We start from the raw sequence: 16821 nt of genomic DNA on the forward strand, positions 1-16821 counted from the left end.
GTGATGGTTAATGTTATGTGTAAACTTAAATGGGCTAAAGGGATGCCCAGATAGCTGGTAAAACATTATTGCTGGGTATGTCTGTAAGGATGCCTCAAAATCCAACACCCATTCATGATTTAAAAAACACACACAATGTTTTAGAGTGGAAGGGGACGGTGGTGGGGGATGAGAGAGAGAAACATGTGATAATAAGAACAGAGTTTGAGATGTGAGAGAGACATCAGTTGGTTGCCTCCTACTGGGGGATCGAACCTGCAACCTAAGCAATGCCCTGGATCAGGAACCAAACCCGAGACCTTTGGATGCATGGGCTGATCTAATCACTGTTTATGTGACACGAAGCACAACAGCCACATAAGTAGCTCCCAACATGATCTAAAAGCCAGCATTATCACAATTTATGACTGAATCCTTCTGAGCTGATAGAGAAGAAGCCCAGTAATCCATTTTTCTTGTGAATTTCATCTAAAAACTAGCCTAAAGCTTAGGACTAGGCAGATGGGCTGTAGTTTCACCGGCTCTGTGCTAAAATTAATTAGCTAATTTGGGAGATAAAGTATCTTAAAATGTCAATTCTGAATGAATAAAAATTGGCATTACATTGTTTAATTCTACATATTAAGGCATTTGTTTTCCACTATGGGTTCCTTGAGGGTAGAGACTGCCTTATTCATAATGTGAATGCCACACTGTAGAATATGTGCTCAACAGTTACTAAAGTTTGCTGAATTTATTAGACTAGTTGAAAGCTTGGGAAAATTACTAATTAAAGTGGTTTTTTACTTAAGTAGTAAGTTCTCTACATTTAAGATTAAGTCCAACACCTGTTAGAAGGACTACTATCAAAAAGACAAGAAATAACATAGAAAATAAGATCCATTTATAAGTTAAATTTTACATTACAAATACATAAACACTACTGTTTTGAGAAAAACAAAAGTGTAGAGGAGATTTCAGGAAGCACAATCCAAGAAAATACAAGATCCATGGTCATAAAAAAACAGTATCATTTACCATTTCCCTACTTACAGAAATAGAGTAGTAAACAGTTGGTTTTAAAGTAATGACTTTATTAATAAATATACATCCATATGATGATGTAGATACAAATCATGAACACTACTCCATTCCCATACACACAATTGCACATGAGTAGCTCAAGTTCATGGACATAAAAACATACACAGTATCTATTCAGACTTTTTACAGCAGAGGACAGCGTGCTTATATCAGTTAATTGGTAATTATTTTCTCTGTAATTATCTGTGGAAAAAGGAAACTGTGAAGCTTAAAGAATCAAAGTGGTCTGATTACTATAAATCACACACTTGATTTACTATAGCATGAAATTTTCCAAAAATTAAATACATTATATGTGAGAGCACAGATTTATCTACTTGGGGGTGATGGAGGAAAAGCAAAGATTTAGATACATCCTAGAGCTTAATAGGATATAGTTAAGCTATAATAAAAACAGAAACCTAAAGCATCAAAATATTTTATGTCCAAGGAAAACATGTTTTCAACAACTGCTGTGAGTTCTTCTATTTTACCATAAAGGGATCATAAAATGTTACTGCATATAGAGACAATGACTGACAGAGTAGTAGTTACAGTCAACATCCCCTGAATTGTTCTTTTAAAGCTTCTTAAAATATAAGAGAGAAGGTTAAGTTTTTTTCTCTTTAACTCATACACTGATTTTCCTTACACTGGATGGATTACCTTTAACCTAATAAATGGTTTCAGATAATTTTTTTCCTCCTTAACTCAAACTCTATTCTTACTTCATGAAAATATACATGTAAATTCACACAAACATCAGTTTGGAATGAATATTACTTTTATTACTTTAACATGTTTCTTTTAAAAAGTAAATAAAAATAAAGAATTTTTTAGTCTGATTGAAACACTGATTTTAAAAATGTCCCCAAATATTAAAAATTAAGCAGATACTTTTCTTCCAACACAATGTGCCAGTATTTTTTAATATCCAGTGCAAAACTCCAAAGATAGTATCAAAATCATCCCCTACTAAAGATTAATTATGCAAGGTTATATTTGTCAAAAAATGAAAATTTCATCTGCATTAGCTCATTGGTTAATGTAAGAATAATAAATAAGGCATGTTAAAATACTTTTTAAAGAAAAAAAGTAAAGCAAACTTACTTGAACAGCAGATCATTTTCTGACCAACAGTTTTAACATAGAATAGTGAAACCTATTTTGTGAAGAGAGTTACACATTATAAAATTAGCAATTTACCTTTAAAGGAACAAAGGAGCAATCGTAACAGTGGGACGAAAAGGCCAGTTTTCCCCAACTGATTAAAGTATAGGCATTTTAACATGCTATTTCAGTGTTTATCATGACAAGAGACAGTGTTACAAAAGATGCACAATGTAGTTTTTAGAGTATAGATAAGTAAAAATATTTTCTAGTTTAAGACTTCATGTTATCACTTGGATGTGTCTTTCTCTTCAGTATGGCATCAATAAACTGTTCACAAGGAGAAAAGGAAGTATAATCAATAGATGCTCACCAGCACACAGATCTAATACTCCAAGTAACTGCTCATATGAACAGAAAATTCAGCTTTCTAAATGATGTTATCCATTCACAACTGTACCATTTGCCCCCTTTTTTACCTGGGATATAGCTCCTGATACTAATAAACACTGTTATGCACATACTTCCTTTAGCTGATTTCACCATTTCATTAAATGTATAAAAAAATTCAGTATACAATAATACACCTGCTTTACCTTCTGACACACAGCACAGCACACTGAGTAGATGTGCTGGAGGATGGGGAAAATAGGAGGGAATGAATGTTGGAAAGGGCAGAGAGAAAGGGAAGGTTATGTATAACAAAATCAGGAATCAAAATTAACTGAAAGGGCAATGTCAAATGGACACATAAAAACATCATGCAATCAAATCCTTGACAGTGGTATAATTATTCTACAGTAGAATATTTAATTAACAACTGTTTTCAGGAACTCAAAACAGGATTTGTAAGCATCCAACTGCTGAACATCAATCTGAGAAATAGCTAAATGACAGATACATAATAAAAGTGGATAAATATATGAATAAAGATGTATGCATTTGTGTGTGTCAAAAGTTATACTGTTCTTAGTAAATTATTGAAATTTTATATTTTAGGCTTCTGCAGGAAGAAACTCTTGTAGCAATTTAGCTGCCAGAATGTTGCCACTGATTATGTAATCATCCAACATTGTTCGCTATGGTTTGTGCAAAGCTAAAATTGTTGAGGTCACTGTCTTAGATGCCAGTGCACACACAGTCCCCACATACAATGCAACACCTCTTACTGTAAAGAGCAGCATAAACTCCAGCTCATTGTGTCAGGCATCACTGGAACACCTGAAGGCTTGCTGCTTTTTTCCTGATAAAAAAGGTACGAAACATGACATCCATTTGCAATCAGAGTTTGTATTAACTGAGAGCAAGCCCAAACAACACAATATGTGCCTTTTTAAACTTTTAATCACTTTAAAAGTTTTTGGGTCCTGCAAATCTACATTATAATCTCAAAGGCATTTTAAATCACAAATACATACATTGTAATTTTAAAGTTCAGTGGAATTTTTTTCAAATCCAAAGTTTATAATAGTTTATTCAGACCAAACTCAGGATAAATAAAATGTATATCAGCAAAAAATATTACTTTCAGAAAGGGGTCAAGAAGATTTCCTTCTGTGCCTACTATACCCAATACTTTTTTTTCTTTTCCATCTACCTTACTTTCTAAAGCAAACACTGCTGGAAAAATTTTGGGTATGGTCTCACTGGAGCCACAATTAGGTGTTTAATTATACTAACTGACATATTTTTTACATGTTCCATGCACAGATGGATTCCTATATATTTCTTAATATTTGTATTCTGACAGAAAACTGCATTTTGTTTATAGCAGTTTTACAGTCTACCATTCAGTTTGTGTCCTTTGGTAGATATAAACCTGAATCCACAGTTAAGTGCTAATGCAACGGACAATTTCTCAGAAAAAAAAAAAAACACCACTAAAAAAACACTCTGAATAAATGAACAATAATAAATGTTTTAAGCATAATGCTTTACAACTAAGTCTATGAAAGGCAAAATGTGAATACAGTCCCATGCAAACCTTAAGAATGTTTCTTTTTCTATTATATTACATATGCTATTCTCAGAATGCACTGTATTTCACCAAAAATGTAATGTGCAGTTTTTATTAAAAAGTTTGAATTGTTTGTAGTGTTTGATATATATGCTCTTAGGCAATTAAAAAAGACACAACCTATCATTGCTGAAAGGCAAACATTAAATAATTCCTTTAGGAACAAATGGTTAAATCAGTTAATGCCATTTAGATCAATAAATAAGTTGCCTAAACCTAGAACATTAAAAATAAAATTTTTAACATCTGAAGTCTATGTAAATGCCAAAGCATACAAATATCTGTGTCCTGGCCCATGAAAATGAAAGTTACAAAAACTAACAGACATACTTCAAATTATCGTGAATCATTAGTTTGTTTTGTTCCATCAGTTAAAAATACCTTAGATATTATCTTTCTTACATTGTAGACTTACTTCACAAACTAATGGGTATAATGGATTCTGTTGTTTTAGTACATAAAGCTTCTATTTAGAATGGCCCAAAAGCAGTAATGAATTATGAGACACAATCATAACTCTAAAGGAAAAGCAAAAATGATTTAGTTAGATGTTATACTTGAACCTATGTACAAATTCAATGCCACTGCTTGTGCCCTGAGTGCATCTGTCAGCATATGGCAGTTTCTGAGCAAAAGCAGGAAAAACAAACAAAAAAACAGGAAAACAAATGTGGAAAGCCCAGGTCATAGTCATGTATGTCAAAATAAAACCAAGAAGCTTTGGGATTATTCACAATCTTCCTTCTAAACCTGGCCCTCCTTTCCTGCCTCATTCACTCATTGGGCGGCTTGACTTCACTGCTGGTTTCCTCTCCCCCATGAACTGCTCTGCTATGCATCATAGGGTAAGGAAAAGCAGCAGTGCCACAGCCATAACCAAGATCGGCAAGACGGGATAGAGCTTTAATGCTACCTGGAGGTCTCCCTGGGCTGACTTTGTATCCCGCAGCTTTGGTTGTACCCAAAGGTCTGCCTGGACTTGTCTTAAATCCAGCTGCTTTGGTGGTTCCCAGGGGTCTGCCTGTGCTGGTCCGGTATCCTGCTGATTTGGTGGTTCCAGAAGGCCGGCCACGCTTACCAGATCGATTGAGATTTTTCTTTTTCTTTAGTTCATCTTTTATCTCTATGCTTCTGCCACTTGTAGTCTGCAAGTGCGTTTCATTTAATGGGTCTTGCCTCTGACAAGCCATTGGTTTGTGGCTGACTGTGTGGCTATATTTGCTTTGCTGGGAGGAATATATGTCAAACTGATCAGCAGCTCTCATGGCATCTTCATTAAGGCAGGAAGGCTTGCCAGGCCCACAGAAAGCCGGATTAGTGCTGGCAACAGGATGCATCATTTTCTACCAAAAATAAAAAATAAAACAAATATGCATAAATATACATATACAAACATATATCTGTATGACAGCATTCAGTGGGAAAATAGTCTGTCTTCCAACAACTATGCAGGAAACCTAAAATTAGGCTAACAGGCAGGACTCCAGACCACTTATAAACAAACACACATCAGCAGATTCAAAGATATTTGTTTTTCTCAATTTAATCATGGGAAGGAACAAATGCCATACAAACTCAACTATAATATTGATTTAATAGGTTAATGTTCTCTGCTTAGGAACTGAAAAAGTGTACAGGTAGAAAATAAATCTGTTATGTTCTGTAGGAATATATTTTATATCCTATAGGAACATATTCTATATATCTATATAATTTATATTCTCTTTTCCTCTAGATCATTAAACCCCAAAAAGATAACAGTAAAGACAAGAACTCTTATTAACATGTTTTTTTTTCCCTTCAGTTTGCCTAACATTCATAGAATGTTTCCCTTTGGCCTTTTATTATACTTCTCACATGTATACTTCTGATCCGGCCACAGTTTCCAGATCACAATTTATTATTTATACACAATCCTGAGTGTATATTATACTTTACAAAAGGTGGAATGTGCCAAACAATGAATGCAATCTCTTGACCAAACATATTGACTCCCTTCAAATGACTCTATTCAAACAGGAGGCAGTACCAATATAGAGAGTAAACAAACGTTTCCATTAGCTAAAATGAGTGAATATTAATACCAACAACTGAAACTTATATTATAATACTAGAGGCCCGGTGCACGAAATTGTGCAGGGAGGGGGGGTGTCCCTCAGCCCAGCCTGCACCCTCTCCAATCTGGGACCCCTCGAGGGATGTCCGACTGCCCGTTTAGGCCCGATCCTACCTTTTTTTTTTTTTTTTCTTAAATATATTTTATTGATTTTTTTACAGAGAGGAAGGGAGAGGGATAGAGAGTTAGAAACATCAATGAGAGAGAAACATCGATCAGCTGCCTCTTGCACACCCCCCACTGGGGATGCGCCCACAATCAAGGTACATGCCACTGACCGGAATCGAACCAGGGACCCTTCAGTCCGCAGGCCGACGCTCTATCCACTGAGCCAAACCGGCTAGGGCCCGATCCTACCTTGATCGGGCCTAAACGGGCAGTCAGACATCCCTCTCACAATTCAGGACTGCTGGCTCCCAACTGCTTGCCTGCCTGCCTTCCTGATTGCCCCTAACCGCTTCTGCCTGCCAGCCTGATCATCCCCTAACCACTCCCCTGCCAGCCTGATGGATGCCTAACTGCTCCCCTGCCAGCCTGTTTGCCCCTAACTGCCCTCCCCTGCAGGCCTGGTCACCCCTAACTGCCTTCCCCTGCAGGCCTGGTCCCCTGCAGGCTTGGGTCCCCCCCCAACTGCCCTTACCTGCAGGCCTGGTGGCCCCCAACTTCCCTCCTCTGCCGGCCTGGTCACCCCTAACTGCCCTCCCCTGAAGGCTTGATCGCCCCAACTGCCCTCCCCTGCTGGCCATCTTGTGGTGGCCATCTTGTGTCCACATGGGGGCAGCCATCTTTGACCACATAGGGGTAGCCATCTTGTGTGTTGGAGTGATGGTCAATTTGCATATTACTCTTTTATTAAATAGGATAGAGGCCTGATGAATGGGTGGGGGCAGGCTGGTTTGCCCTGAAGGGTGTCCCGGATCAGGGTGGGGGTTCCCTTGGGGTGTGGGGCAGCCTGGGCGAGGGTCCTGTGGTGGTCTGCAGGCCAGCCACACCCCCCGGCGACCCAAGTGGAGGCCCTGGTATCTGGGATTTATTTATCTTCTATAATTGAAACTTTGTAGCCTTGAGTGGAGGCCTAGGCCAGCCAGGGTGTGCGGAAAGCTTGGCTTCCTCCATTTCCGGAGAAACCCAAGCCTCCTGCTCGCTCTGTGGCCGCAGCAATCTTGGTTGGGTTAATTTGCATACTCGCTCCTGATTGGCTGGTGGGCATGGCTTGTGGGTGTAGCTGAGTGATGGTTAATTTGCATATTACTCTTTTACTAGATTGTATGGGTAACAACCATAATAAAATAATAGGGTTATCATACCACATGATCTCACTCATTTGTGGATAATAAAAAACATTATAAACTGATGAACAAAAAGATAGATACAGAGGCAGTAAAGCATCAAACAGACTGTTAAATTACAGCGGGAAGGTTAGGGAGAGGTGGGGAAAATAAGAGATCAACCGAAGGACTTATATGCATGCATATAAGAGTAACCAACGAGCCGAGGCTAGTTTGGCTCAGTGGATAGAGCGTCGGCCTGCGGACTGAGGGGTCCCGGGTTCGATTCCGGTCGGGGGCATGTGCTTTGATTGCGGGCACATCCCCGGTGGGAGGTGTGCAGGAGGCAGCTGATCGATGTTTCTCTCTCATCGATGTTTCTGGCTCTCTATCCCTCTCCCTTCCTCTCTGTAAAAGTATCAATAAAATATGTTTAAAAAAAAAAAAAAAAGAGTAACCAACGAATGCAAAACATTGAGGGGTGAGGGCATGTATGGGAGTGGGGTGGGGGGTGCAATGGTAAGATATGTACACATATAATACCTTAATAAAAAATTTTTTAAATAAAAATAAAAATAAAATGGTAGGGTTATCAAGACAAAAAGTTGAATGTACAACACTGCTTTCTCTCTCTTTTTTTTTTTTTCTTTTTAAATATATTTTATTGATTTTTTTACAGAGAGGAAGGGAGAGGGATAGAGAGTTAGAAACATCGATGGGAGAGAAACATCGATCAGCTGCCTCCTGCACACCTCCCACTGGGGATGTGCCCGCAACCAAGGCACATGCCCTTGACCGGAATCGAACCCGGGACCCTTCAGTCCGCAGGCCGACGCTCTATCCACTGAGCCAAACCGGTCTCGGCTCTGCTTTCTCTCTTGATCATAAATATGGCATGGATCTTTTTCCCTTACAAGAGCCCTATGACTTATTAACAAACAGACCAAAGTCTGTTTTGTCTGTGAGGACATCCCTGTGATGTTTTTCTCTTTGTAAAGGCTGTATTAAACCATCACCATAACAAGCCAGCCCTTATTGTTTAGACACACAGAAAATGAGTTTATATAAAAAAGATAAATATATGGTTTCCAATTCATTTAGAAAAATAGTCTCAAATGTATCTGAAGGCCTAGCCTCAAGTTGTTAGATTCTTTCCTATACCTTTGTACGTGCAATACTGCACCAAAACCTCTCAAAAATAGCTACTCCCAGAGGCTCTAACAGATAATTAATGTAAGTCAAAACCACTGTAAATTTATTTCATTTTATAAAGGCAAAAGGAAATGGGAATCAAGTCACAGAATTGAATTCTGTTATATTACTAAATATTTTGCTGAGACTCAACAGATACAGAGCTGTTGGCTAGTTGGCTTAAAGTCTTAACTATGAAGGAAAAACATCAACAATGAGAAGCTATCTGTTTATGGCAGAAGTCTTACAGACTTGAGAACATAAAACAAGAAGGACCTAACTGAACACAAATATTAAAAAGAGTAATTATTCACTCATTCCTCAAGGATATAATGAGAACTAGGTTATTAATTCTCACTAGCTCAAATTCTAATTTCAGATGATAAGGAAAGACCATCAAGTTATGTTCAAAATGTATTAATATTACCTGAAAGTTAACAGTTTTTGAGCATTTTCTATGTGTCAGGTAATAAGCTTGACGCTGTGAAGATTATCTAATTTAATCATTACCACAACTCTATGAGGAACATACTATTATTAATTCTGTTTTACAGAAACTGAGGCAGACTTTAGCAACACATTAGGAAATGGTAAAGCCAAAGAAATTCAGATAACCTGCCTTCAGAACCAACAATATAATCTATATATATAAAAGCCTAAGCGACTGAACCGAATGGCCTAATGATTGGTCGACCGGTCGCTATGACACACACTGACCACCAGGGGCAGACGCTCAATGCAGGAGCTGCCCCCTGGTGGTCAGTACGCTCCCACAGAGGGAGCGCCACTCAGCTGACCAACAGGCACCAGATGCCGGGCTCACAGCTAGCAAGCACAGCTGCTGCTGTGCAAGCCTCTCCCACCTCCACGGCATCGCTATCGAGCGGAGGCGGCAGCAGGTGCAGCGGGGCTGGGATGAGCGGGAGTGGCGTGGCACCTGGCCCAGGCCCAGGCTCCTCCCAGGCCACCTGCCACTTTGTGCACTACTACACCCTTCGGGGGATGTCGGACTGCCAGTTTCGGCCCAATCCCTGGGGATCAGGCCAAAACTGGCAGTCAGACATCCCCCAAGGGGTCCCCGATTGTGAGAGGGCACAGGCCAGGCTGAGGGACCCCACCAGTGCACAAATCTGTGCACCGGGCCTCTAGTATAATATAAAACTATACCAGCATTTCTCAATAGTAGGACTATTATTTGGGTCAGGTAATGCTTTGTTGTGAAGGGTTGTCCTGTACATTTTAAGATGCTTAATAGCATCCCTGGCTTCTACTTAGAAATGTTAATAGCTACACCCTCCTCTTTCCCTTCCCAATTTCTGACAACCAAAAATTTCCCCAGACAGTGCCTGGGGGACAAAATCCACCCCCTACAATGAGAATCACTCAGCTATACTAAAATGACAATGCAGGACTTAATTTAATTTAAAATATTTCTAATTAAGTTTTTATTTACCTCTTTAGCCCCTACCTCTTCAAACCTTTATAAAACCTTTAAAGTGAAATAAATTTGTTTTCTAAATTGAAGAAAAGCCAATATTGGGATTTGTGAAGGGACCAACCACATTCCTCTCTCCATCAAGTTATAAACTAATTGAGAAATATACACAGGCATTAGATAGGAATCAAAACTCTAGTTTATTTCCAATAAAGTTAGAGTAGAGACCAATTGCAAATACAAAGAGAAACATACTCAGACTTTTAAGCAGAAGATCTATATATATAAAAAGCCAGCAACCGTAACGCCGTAACGACCAGTCGCTATGACGCCCACTGTGGCTAGCGAACCGGCCCGATCAGGTACATATGTCTCCTTTTTCCCCATTGACCCAAGAGCTCTCTATATGGTTCCCTGAAGCTGATCCCTGGTCAGCATTGCAGCTTTACTTATTCCTCTGCTCAAACCTGCTCTTTTACCATTCTTCCCAGTTACTATTCTCAAGATTATCCTTTAATAAGTACTGCCCACTACTGGACTCTCCCACCCTGATCAAAGGCAGAGCCGGCCGGTCAAATGCCCTACTGCCTCTTCCCCCCCCCCCCGCCTGCCAGCCCCACCATGATAGGCCCGCAGCCCCTCCCCCTGGCCGGCCACGCCCCCGATCACACCCCCACCCCAATAGAGGGTGGGACTGGTCGGCCAACCTCCTGCAGCCCCTCCCCATGGTCAGCCCCGCCCCCAATCGGCCCCCCAACCCCAATCAGGGGTGGGGCCCACTGGCCAATCGCTCATGGCCCCTTCCCCCAGCCGGCCAGACCTTGATCGGCCCCGATAGGGGCAGGCCAGCCAGCCAATCTCCCGTGCATGAATTCGTGCACTGGGCCTCTAGTTGTAAGATAAAAAGTGACCGCTTTTACAATTTTATGATTCAGAAATCACCTTTCTGGAAAGCTCGAGTAAAAAGAGGTAGAAAGGTCCAAATTCTCTTCCACAGGAGGGAAAGCACAGACAGTAAAAGAAAACTTTTTCCCTACAATCTGTTTCATTGGTTTAAGGTGCTACCACTAACTTGCCAATACCTTCCCTCTGGACCTTACTTCCTTTAACTTCATTTTCTCTTAATGTATCAGAACATTTGCCACCTATTAGCACTCAGGATATATAGAATCTCAGCTTACATTAGTTAGGCTTTTATTTTATTTTGAAAAAAAAAATTTTAAGAGAAAGGGAAAGGGAGCGAGAGAAACATCTATGTGAGCTCACACCCACTACCTGGGACAAGCCCAAAACCTGGGCATGTGCTCTGACCGGGAATCAGAATCCAAACCTGGACGAGATGACACCTAACCAACAGAGCCACACCGGCCAGGGCTGAAAATATTTATGAGTCTATTTGAGCCAAACTGATGACATATGCTGGGAAGCAAGATCTCAAATGCTCCCACATTACCTTACGCTTTTAGAGGCAAGATGCTGTTAGACATCCTTTACTCAGGTAACAACCAACATTGGGGAAAAAAAAATACACGCTAAAAAAGTAGTTCTTCAATTAAAAAAAATTTTAAAGCACCCTTCTTCAACTCCTTTCATCTTTTCCAGACATGTAAGCATTTGGTTTGTATACTGTTAATTCTGACAAAGCTCACATTTATTGAGGGCCAACTCCATGCCAAACACTATTCTCAGCACTAAAACACAATAGACAGGAGTAAAACTGTTTATTCCAATGAAAAGACAATGACACACTGGCTTAAAGAACATTTCTACAGGGCAGTCTTTCTATATGGTTCTATATTTTCCTTCCCTGTACTTTCAAGAGATCAGTACAGTATTCTGCTTACTCCATAACTGAGTAATAAGCTGGGCAAGAAATTTACTAGTTACCCATATAAATAGGAAACAGTTAAAACCAATCATTTTCTACTTTCAGATGCAACCTGTTAAGATAGGAATCAGCACCATTAGATCTTTGTGTGCATAAACTATTTATGTATATGTATGTATACATATGTATGCAGTATTTGTATATGAAAGCATCAATCCTACATTTAATAATCCTTCCCTACTCTCAATTCAGGGCTTACCAGCTAACTGTTCTTTCTCAAAAGACTCTTACCATACAATAATAATAGAGAGCTCATAGAAAGTAGACAGAACACATTTCTTTTTATTTTTAAATATATTTTTATTGATTTCAGAGAGGAAGGGAGAGGGAGAGAGAGATAGAAACATCCATGATGAGAGAGAATCATTGATTGGCTGCCTCCTACACACCCCCTACTGGGGATGGGGCCCACAACCCGGACACGTGCCCTTGACTGGAATAGAACCTGGGATCCTTCAGTCCGCAGGCTAACACTCTATCCACTGAGCCAAACTGGCTAGGGCCAGAACACATTTCTTAAGTCAGAATGAATTCTGTTTCTGGAAAGTTTGGACTTGAAAGTCAAGTGTTACAGAACAGACTGTGTGGACTACCAAAGGATGTTTTTTAAAATGGCTCACTGGCCCTAGCAGTTTGGCTCAGTGGATAGAGTGGTAGCCCTCAGACTGTAGAGTCCCCGGTTTAATTATCTAAGTTGCAGGTTCTGCCCAATCAGGAGCAGTGCAGGAGACTACAAATTGATGTCTGACTGTCTGTCTGCCTGTCTCTCTCTCCCCCTCCCTTCCACTCTCTCTAAAAATCAATGGAAAAATATCCTCGGTGAGGATTTAAATATAATAAAAATAAAAAAGTTCACTGAATATATTTAACTATGACTAAATTATAATTTTAAAGCATAAATTAGCCATCCTAAAGTTATTTTACTGTGTGTTTAACCCCAAAAGTCTTTTGGTGAGCTGTTCTATCTTATCCTATATAATAAAAGCCTAATATGCAAATTGTCCCCTCAACCGCTCGCTATGACATGCACTGACCATTGGGGGGGGGGGGGGAGGAACACGGCGGGTGTCCATGACAGCGATGGCAATGGGTGACAGTGGAGGTGCTAATGGGCCCTGACGAGAGCGGGACCACAGCGGGATGATGGAGCAGGTGAGCAGGCAGCACCAGGCCAAGGCAGGTGCGAGCAGGCTCCAGATGCGGCCCAGCTCCAGGCATTGAGGGAGCCTGGCCAATGACTCAGGCGGAGGGGGGTGCCTGGAGGCCTGGGGGCCCAGGTGCTGCCCAGGGCCCAGAGGTCAGCTGGGACCTGCCCTTCCATGCCAGACACTCCCACTTTGATCACCGGCCAGGCCTAGGGACCACACCCATACACAAATTTTGTGCACCCGGGCATCTAGTATAAAATAATTCCTTACCCTTCTCTTGAACGTGTTGGTCATTACTGCCAACATACAGAATTATGTTTTTAGCCCTAACCAGTTTGGCTCAGTGGATAGAGCATCGGCCTGCGGACTGAAGGGTCCCAGGTTCGATTCCAGTCAAGGGCATGTACCTTGGTTGCAGGCACATCCCCAATAGGGGGTGTGCAGGAGGCAGCTGATCGATGTTTCTCTCTCATCTACGTTTCTAACTCTCTATCCTCCCTTCCTCTCTGTAAAAAATCAATAAAAAACATTTTTTAAAAAGAATTATGTTTTTAGTAACTTTCAAAACTTTCATGAAGCTTTCTAGACTCAGAGAAAATCTTCCTTTCAAGAATTCCAAGTTCCGCTCTCTTCCAAAGATCCAACGTAACATAATTATCAGAGATTTATTTCAGGTCATTTGGCTTCAAACAATTATATAGAATCATATACGGTTTTATAATTCTAAATGAAAATCAACTTGTGACTCACCCACCTTAATCACCCAGAAAGTCTATTCAGCAAAAACCAAACAGATGCCAGGAGCTAAGCATGCAGCCCCCAAGGAAAGTTTTGACACCAGGACAGAACATAAAATAAGAGCCTCCTTTGTCTTCTTCCTACACCTTAATTGCGCCCCAAAGCGCAGTTTCCCGCAGCCAGAAACCTTAGTGGACATGAAGCGTTCAGAAATGTAGCACCTGTTGTGCCCGAAAGCGATTATTAATGTACTAGCAATAACAACTTTGCAGACCATACACGCCCAACACTAGAGAGAGGGATGTGTACCCTCCATAATCAAAACCCCTCGCCCACTGTCCGTGCACCCGGAGTTCTGCAAGCTGTACAAGTCCACAGGCCACCCCATTCAGATGTCCCTGTCGAAGCCAGCAGGCTTTAATGAAGGGGACGGGAGGGCTGCTGATTTTGACCTCTTAGAGAAAAGAAAGGATGAACCCTCCCGCCCGCCGCAAGAGGAAGTTCCCCCCAATAATGGCTCCAAGCCGAGGCTACGTCCAGGGCCCTCCTTTCGCTCCGGGCTAGGCCAGAGCCCCTCCTTGGGCGCGGGTCCCAGACCTCTCCTCACCAGGCTGCAGGCCCCGTTCTCGCCGCCTCCCCGCCTCCTCCACAATCGTCCTCCGCCCCGACTCTACCCCCAGCCGAGCTGACTACTCCCGGCGGGTCCACCTACCTCAGCCGCTAGTAGCCCAGCCCCTCAGTGCGCCCAGGGGCTGCCCATCGGCTGGGAACCTCACACTGGCGACGCTCCCTTCCCAGCCCGCCGCCTCTGCACTGCACGCAGAGCCCAAGACAGAGGGGCAGGCAGCTGGAGCGGCGACGGCGAGGTGGCGACTCTCGGCTCCAGCCTTGGCCACAGCTTAGGGTCCTGCCCCGGACGCCGGAGGAAGAGGCCGATACAGCCCCGGACTGCGAGGGGGTGGGGGTGGAGCGCGCGAGAGCTCCCAAGGACCGCGCACGCGCACGCACACGCACATCGCGAGATCCAATCTCCCGCCGACGACCAGCACGCAAGCTCCGGGAAGGTAACGGGGAAGCCGGGATGCGCATGCGCGTCGTTGGGAGCTTCTCTGGGTCCAGTGCAGACTGTGGGCTCTGGCTGGGCTGGAGGAACCCGCCACAAAGGAAGTAACTTCCTTACGTGGGTTGGTTTTCACTCAAATTCTGTGATGCTGGAACTATACTACTGACGTCATTTCTCAGGTTATAGGATTAATGGAGTTAGGATTTGAACCCAGCAGTCATGTTCGAGGAACTGTGCTTTTAAGTGCTGTTCGCACAAAAATTAGTCTTACTGTGCTAGGTGCTGCTACAAGCATATTAAAAGGACTCAGCCTCTGCCCCTTCATTGCTTATGGATAGGTAGAGTGAGACCTCCACCTCCAAACAAAATGGAAGTATTCAAGTAATAAGTGGTGCTTGGACCCTCAGGTCTAGGATTATGCGGTAATGAAAAGCCTAATTTTGTGGAACACACTATAAAGTTTTTACATCCATGACCTCAGAATCGCCATTCTTCATTCCACATCACAAGAACGATGGGACAAGTAATTTGCTTACAAACGCGCCCATCCTTTTAATGTAGTTGTGAGATTTCTGGTCTATCAGTCACCCCATACAAATCACTTAGCAGAAGGGATTAGTTTCCCCAGTTCTTCCTTCCAGGAATTCAAAGATGTCAGAAAGGCCTATATCCAGAATTAGGAAGGCTGCTGAGAGGAAGACACTTTATTAGGAAGCGCAAAGAGGCTAGAGGCGGGTGCCTGTCTTTTTTGCCTAAGCAATCAAGAATATTTGAGGATTGCCCAACCTGGCCGGTGTGACTCAATCGGTGGAGTGTCCTCCCATTCACCAGGAGGTTGCCAGTTCAGGTCAGGCCTCATGCCCAGGTTTCAGGCTCCATCCCCCTTAGGGGGCAGGAGGCAGCCAATTGATGTTTGGATCTCACAATTGATGTTTCTCCCTTCTTCTCTAAAAATCAAAACAAAACAAAGAAACGAGCAAACCCATTCATTTTCTGGCAGGCAGGGTTTCATAACTTGATTCTAAATATAATTTTAACTATTATAAAAACCAGTGACCCTGTGCATGAAATCTGTGCACATTAAAAGGGAATTAGAAGAAATATTTTAATATTGCTATTTGCCCTTTCTCTATAATAGAAGTGTCAGAGATGAAAGAAAATTAGTAAAATGTATATGAAAATCTCCCTCCTGTCAGAGTCTGGGGCACGACACGGGAACCAGAGTCAAGTCCCCACCCACCCACCTGCACCTTGAAATTGTGCGAGACCCAGACCCAGCCGGCCCCACCTCCATCAAGCCCCACCAGGCGGGGGCCACAGCCTCAGGTCCCCCGACCCGGGCCGAAGCAGGGGGCATGCCTTGAGGTTCCAGCCTCAGGTCCCCCGTTTAGCCCCGCCGGGTTGGAGGCATGGCCTCAGGTCCTTTGTCAAGCCCTGCCAGGCGGGGGGTGCAGCCTCAGGTCCCCTGCCCCAGCCCAGTGCCACGCAGCCTCAGGTCCCTGCTGACTGCTTGTTAAGGCTTGTTATAGGAACTCGGCCTCTGCTGTGGGCACAGCCATCTTGTGTTATGGGATCCCCGCCTCTGCTGTGGGCACAGCCATCTTGTTATGGCATGATGATCAACTTGCATATTCCCTCTTTATTAGATAGGATACTAGAAAACAAGATTGGTCATATTAGTATTGTTTATATAGAAAAGGAATAGTATATATATAAAATAGCTAAAATGTGTACACATTTTAGGGCATATTAAGTATCCTTCCAAAACACTTTTTTAAATGTTTT

The 16821-nt window shown here is 42.3% G+C and overlaps 1 protein-coding gene across 4 annotated transcripts; it reads right to left on the reverse strand.

Moving 5' to 3' along the window:
• Positions 1–768: 768 nt before the first annotated feature.
• LOC308250859 (UPF0461 protein C5orf24 homolog) lies at positions 769–14967 on the reverse strand. Of its 4 annotated transcripts, XM_080673740.1 has the most exons (4): positions 14686–14967; positions 5103–5532; positions 3342–3415; positions 848–2502 (listed from the first exon to the last, which is right to left on the reverse strand). In XM_080673740.1, the coding sequence occupies exons 2-3, from the start codon at positions 5527–5529 to the stop codon at positions 3375–3377; spliced, it is 468 nt and encodes a 155-aa protein (XP_080529866.1). In that variant the 5' UTR covers positions 5530–5532; positions 14686–14967; the 3' UTR covers positions 848–2502; positions 3342–3374. The 4 variants fall into 4 exon arrangements, 3 of the variants coding, with proteins under 3 accessions (XP_080529864.1, XP_080529866.1, XP_080529865.1); XR_013960875.1 differs by having other exon boundaries at positions 769–2502; positions 3342–5532; XM_080673739.1 differs by having other exon boundaries at positions 848–3415.
• Between the last annotated feature and the right edge of the window lie 1854 nt (positions 14968–16821).

This window comes from Plecotus auritus (genome assembly GCF_963455305.1).
Source record: "Plecotus auritus genome assembly, chromosome: 6".
Taxonomy (NCBI): domain Eukaryota; kingdom Metazoa; phylum Chordata; class Mammalia; order Chiroptera; family Vespertilionidae; genus Plecotus; species Plecotus auritus.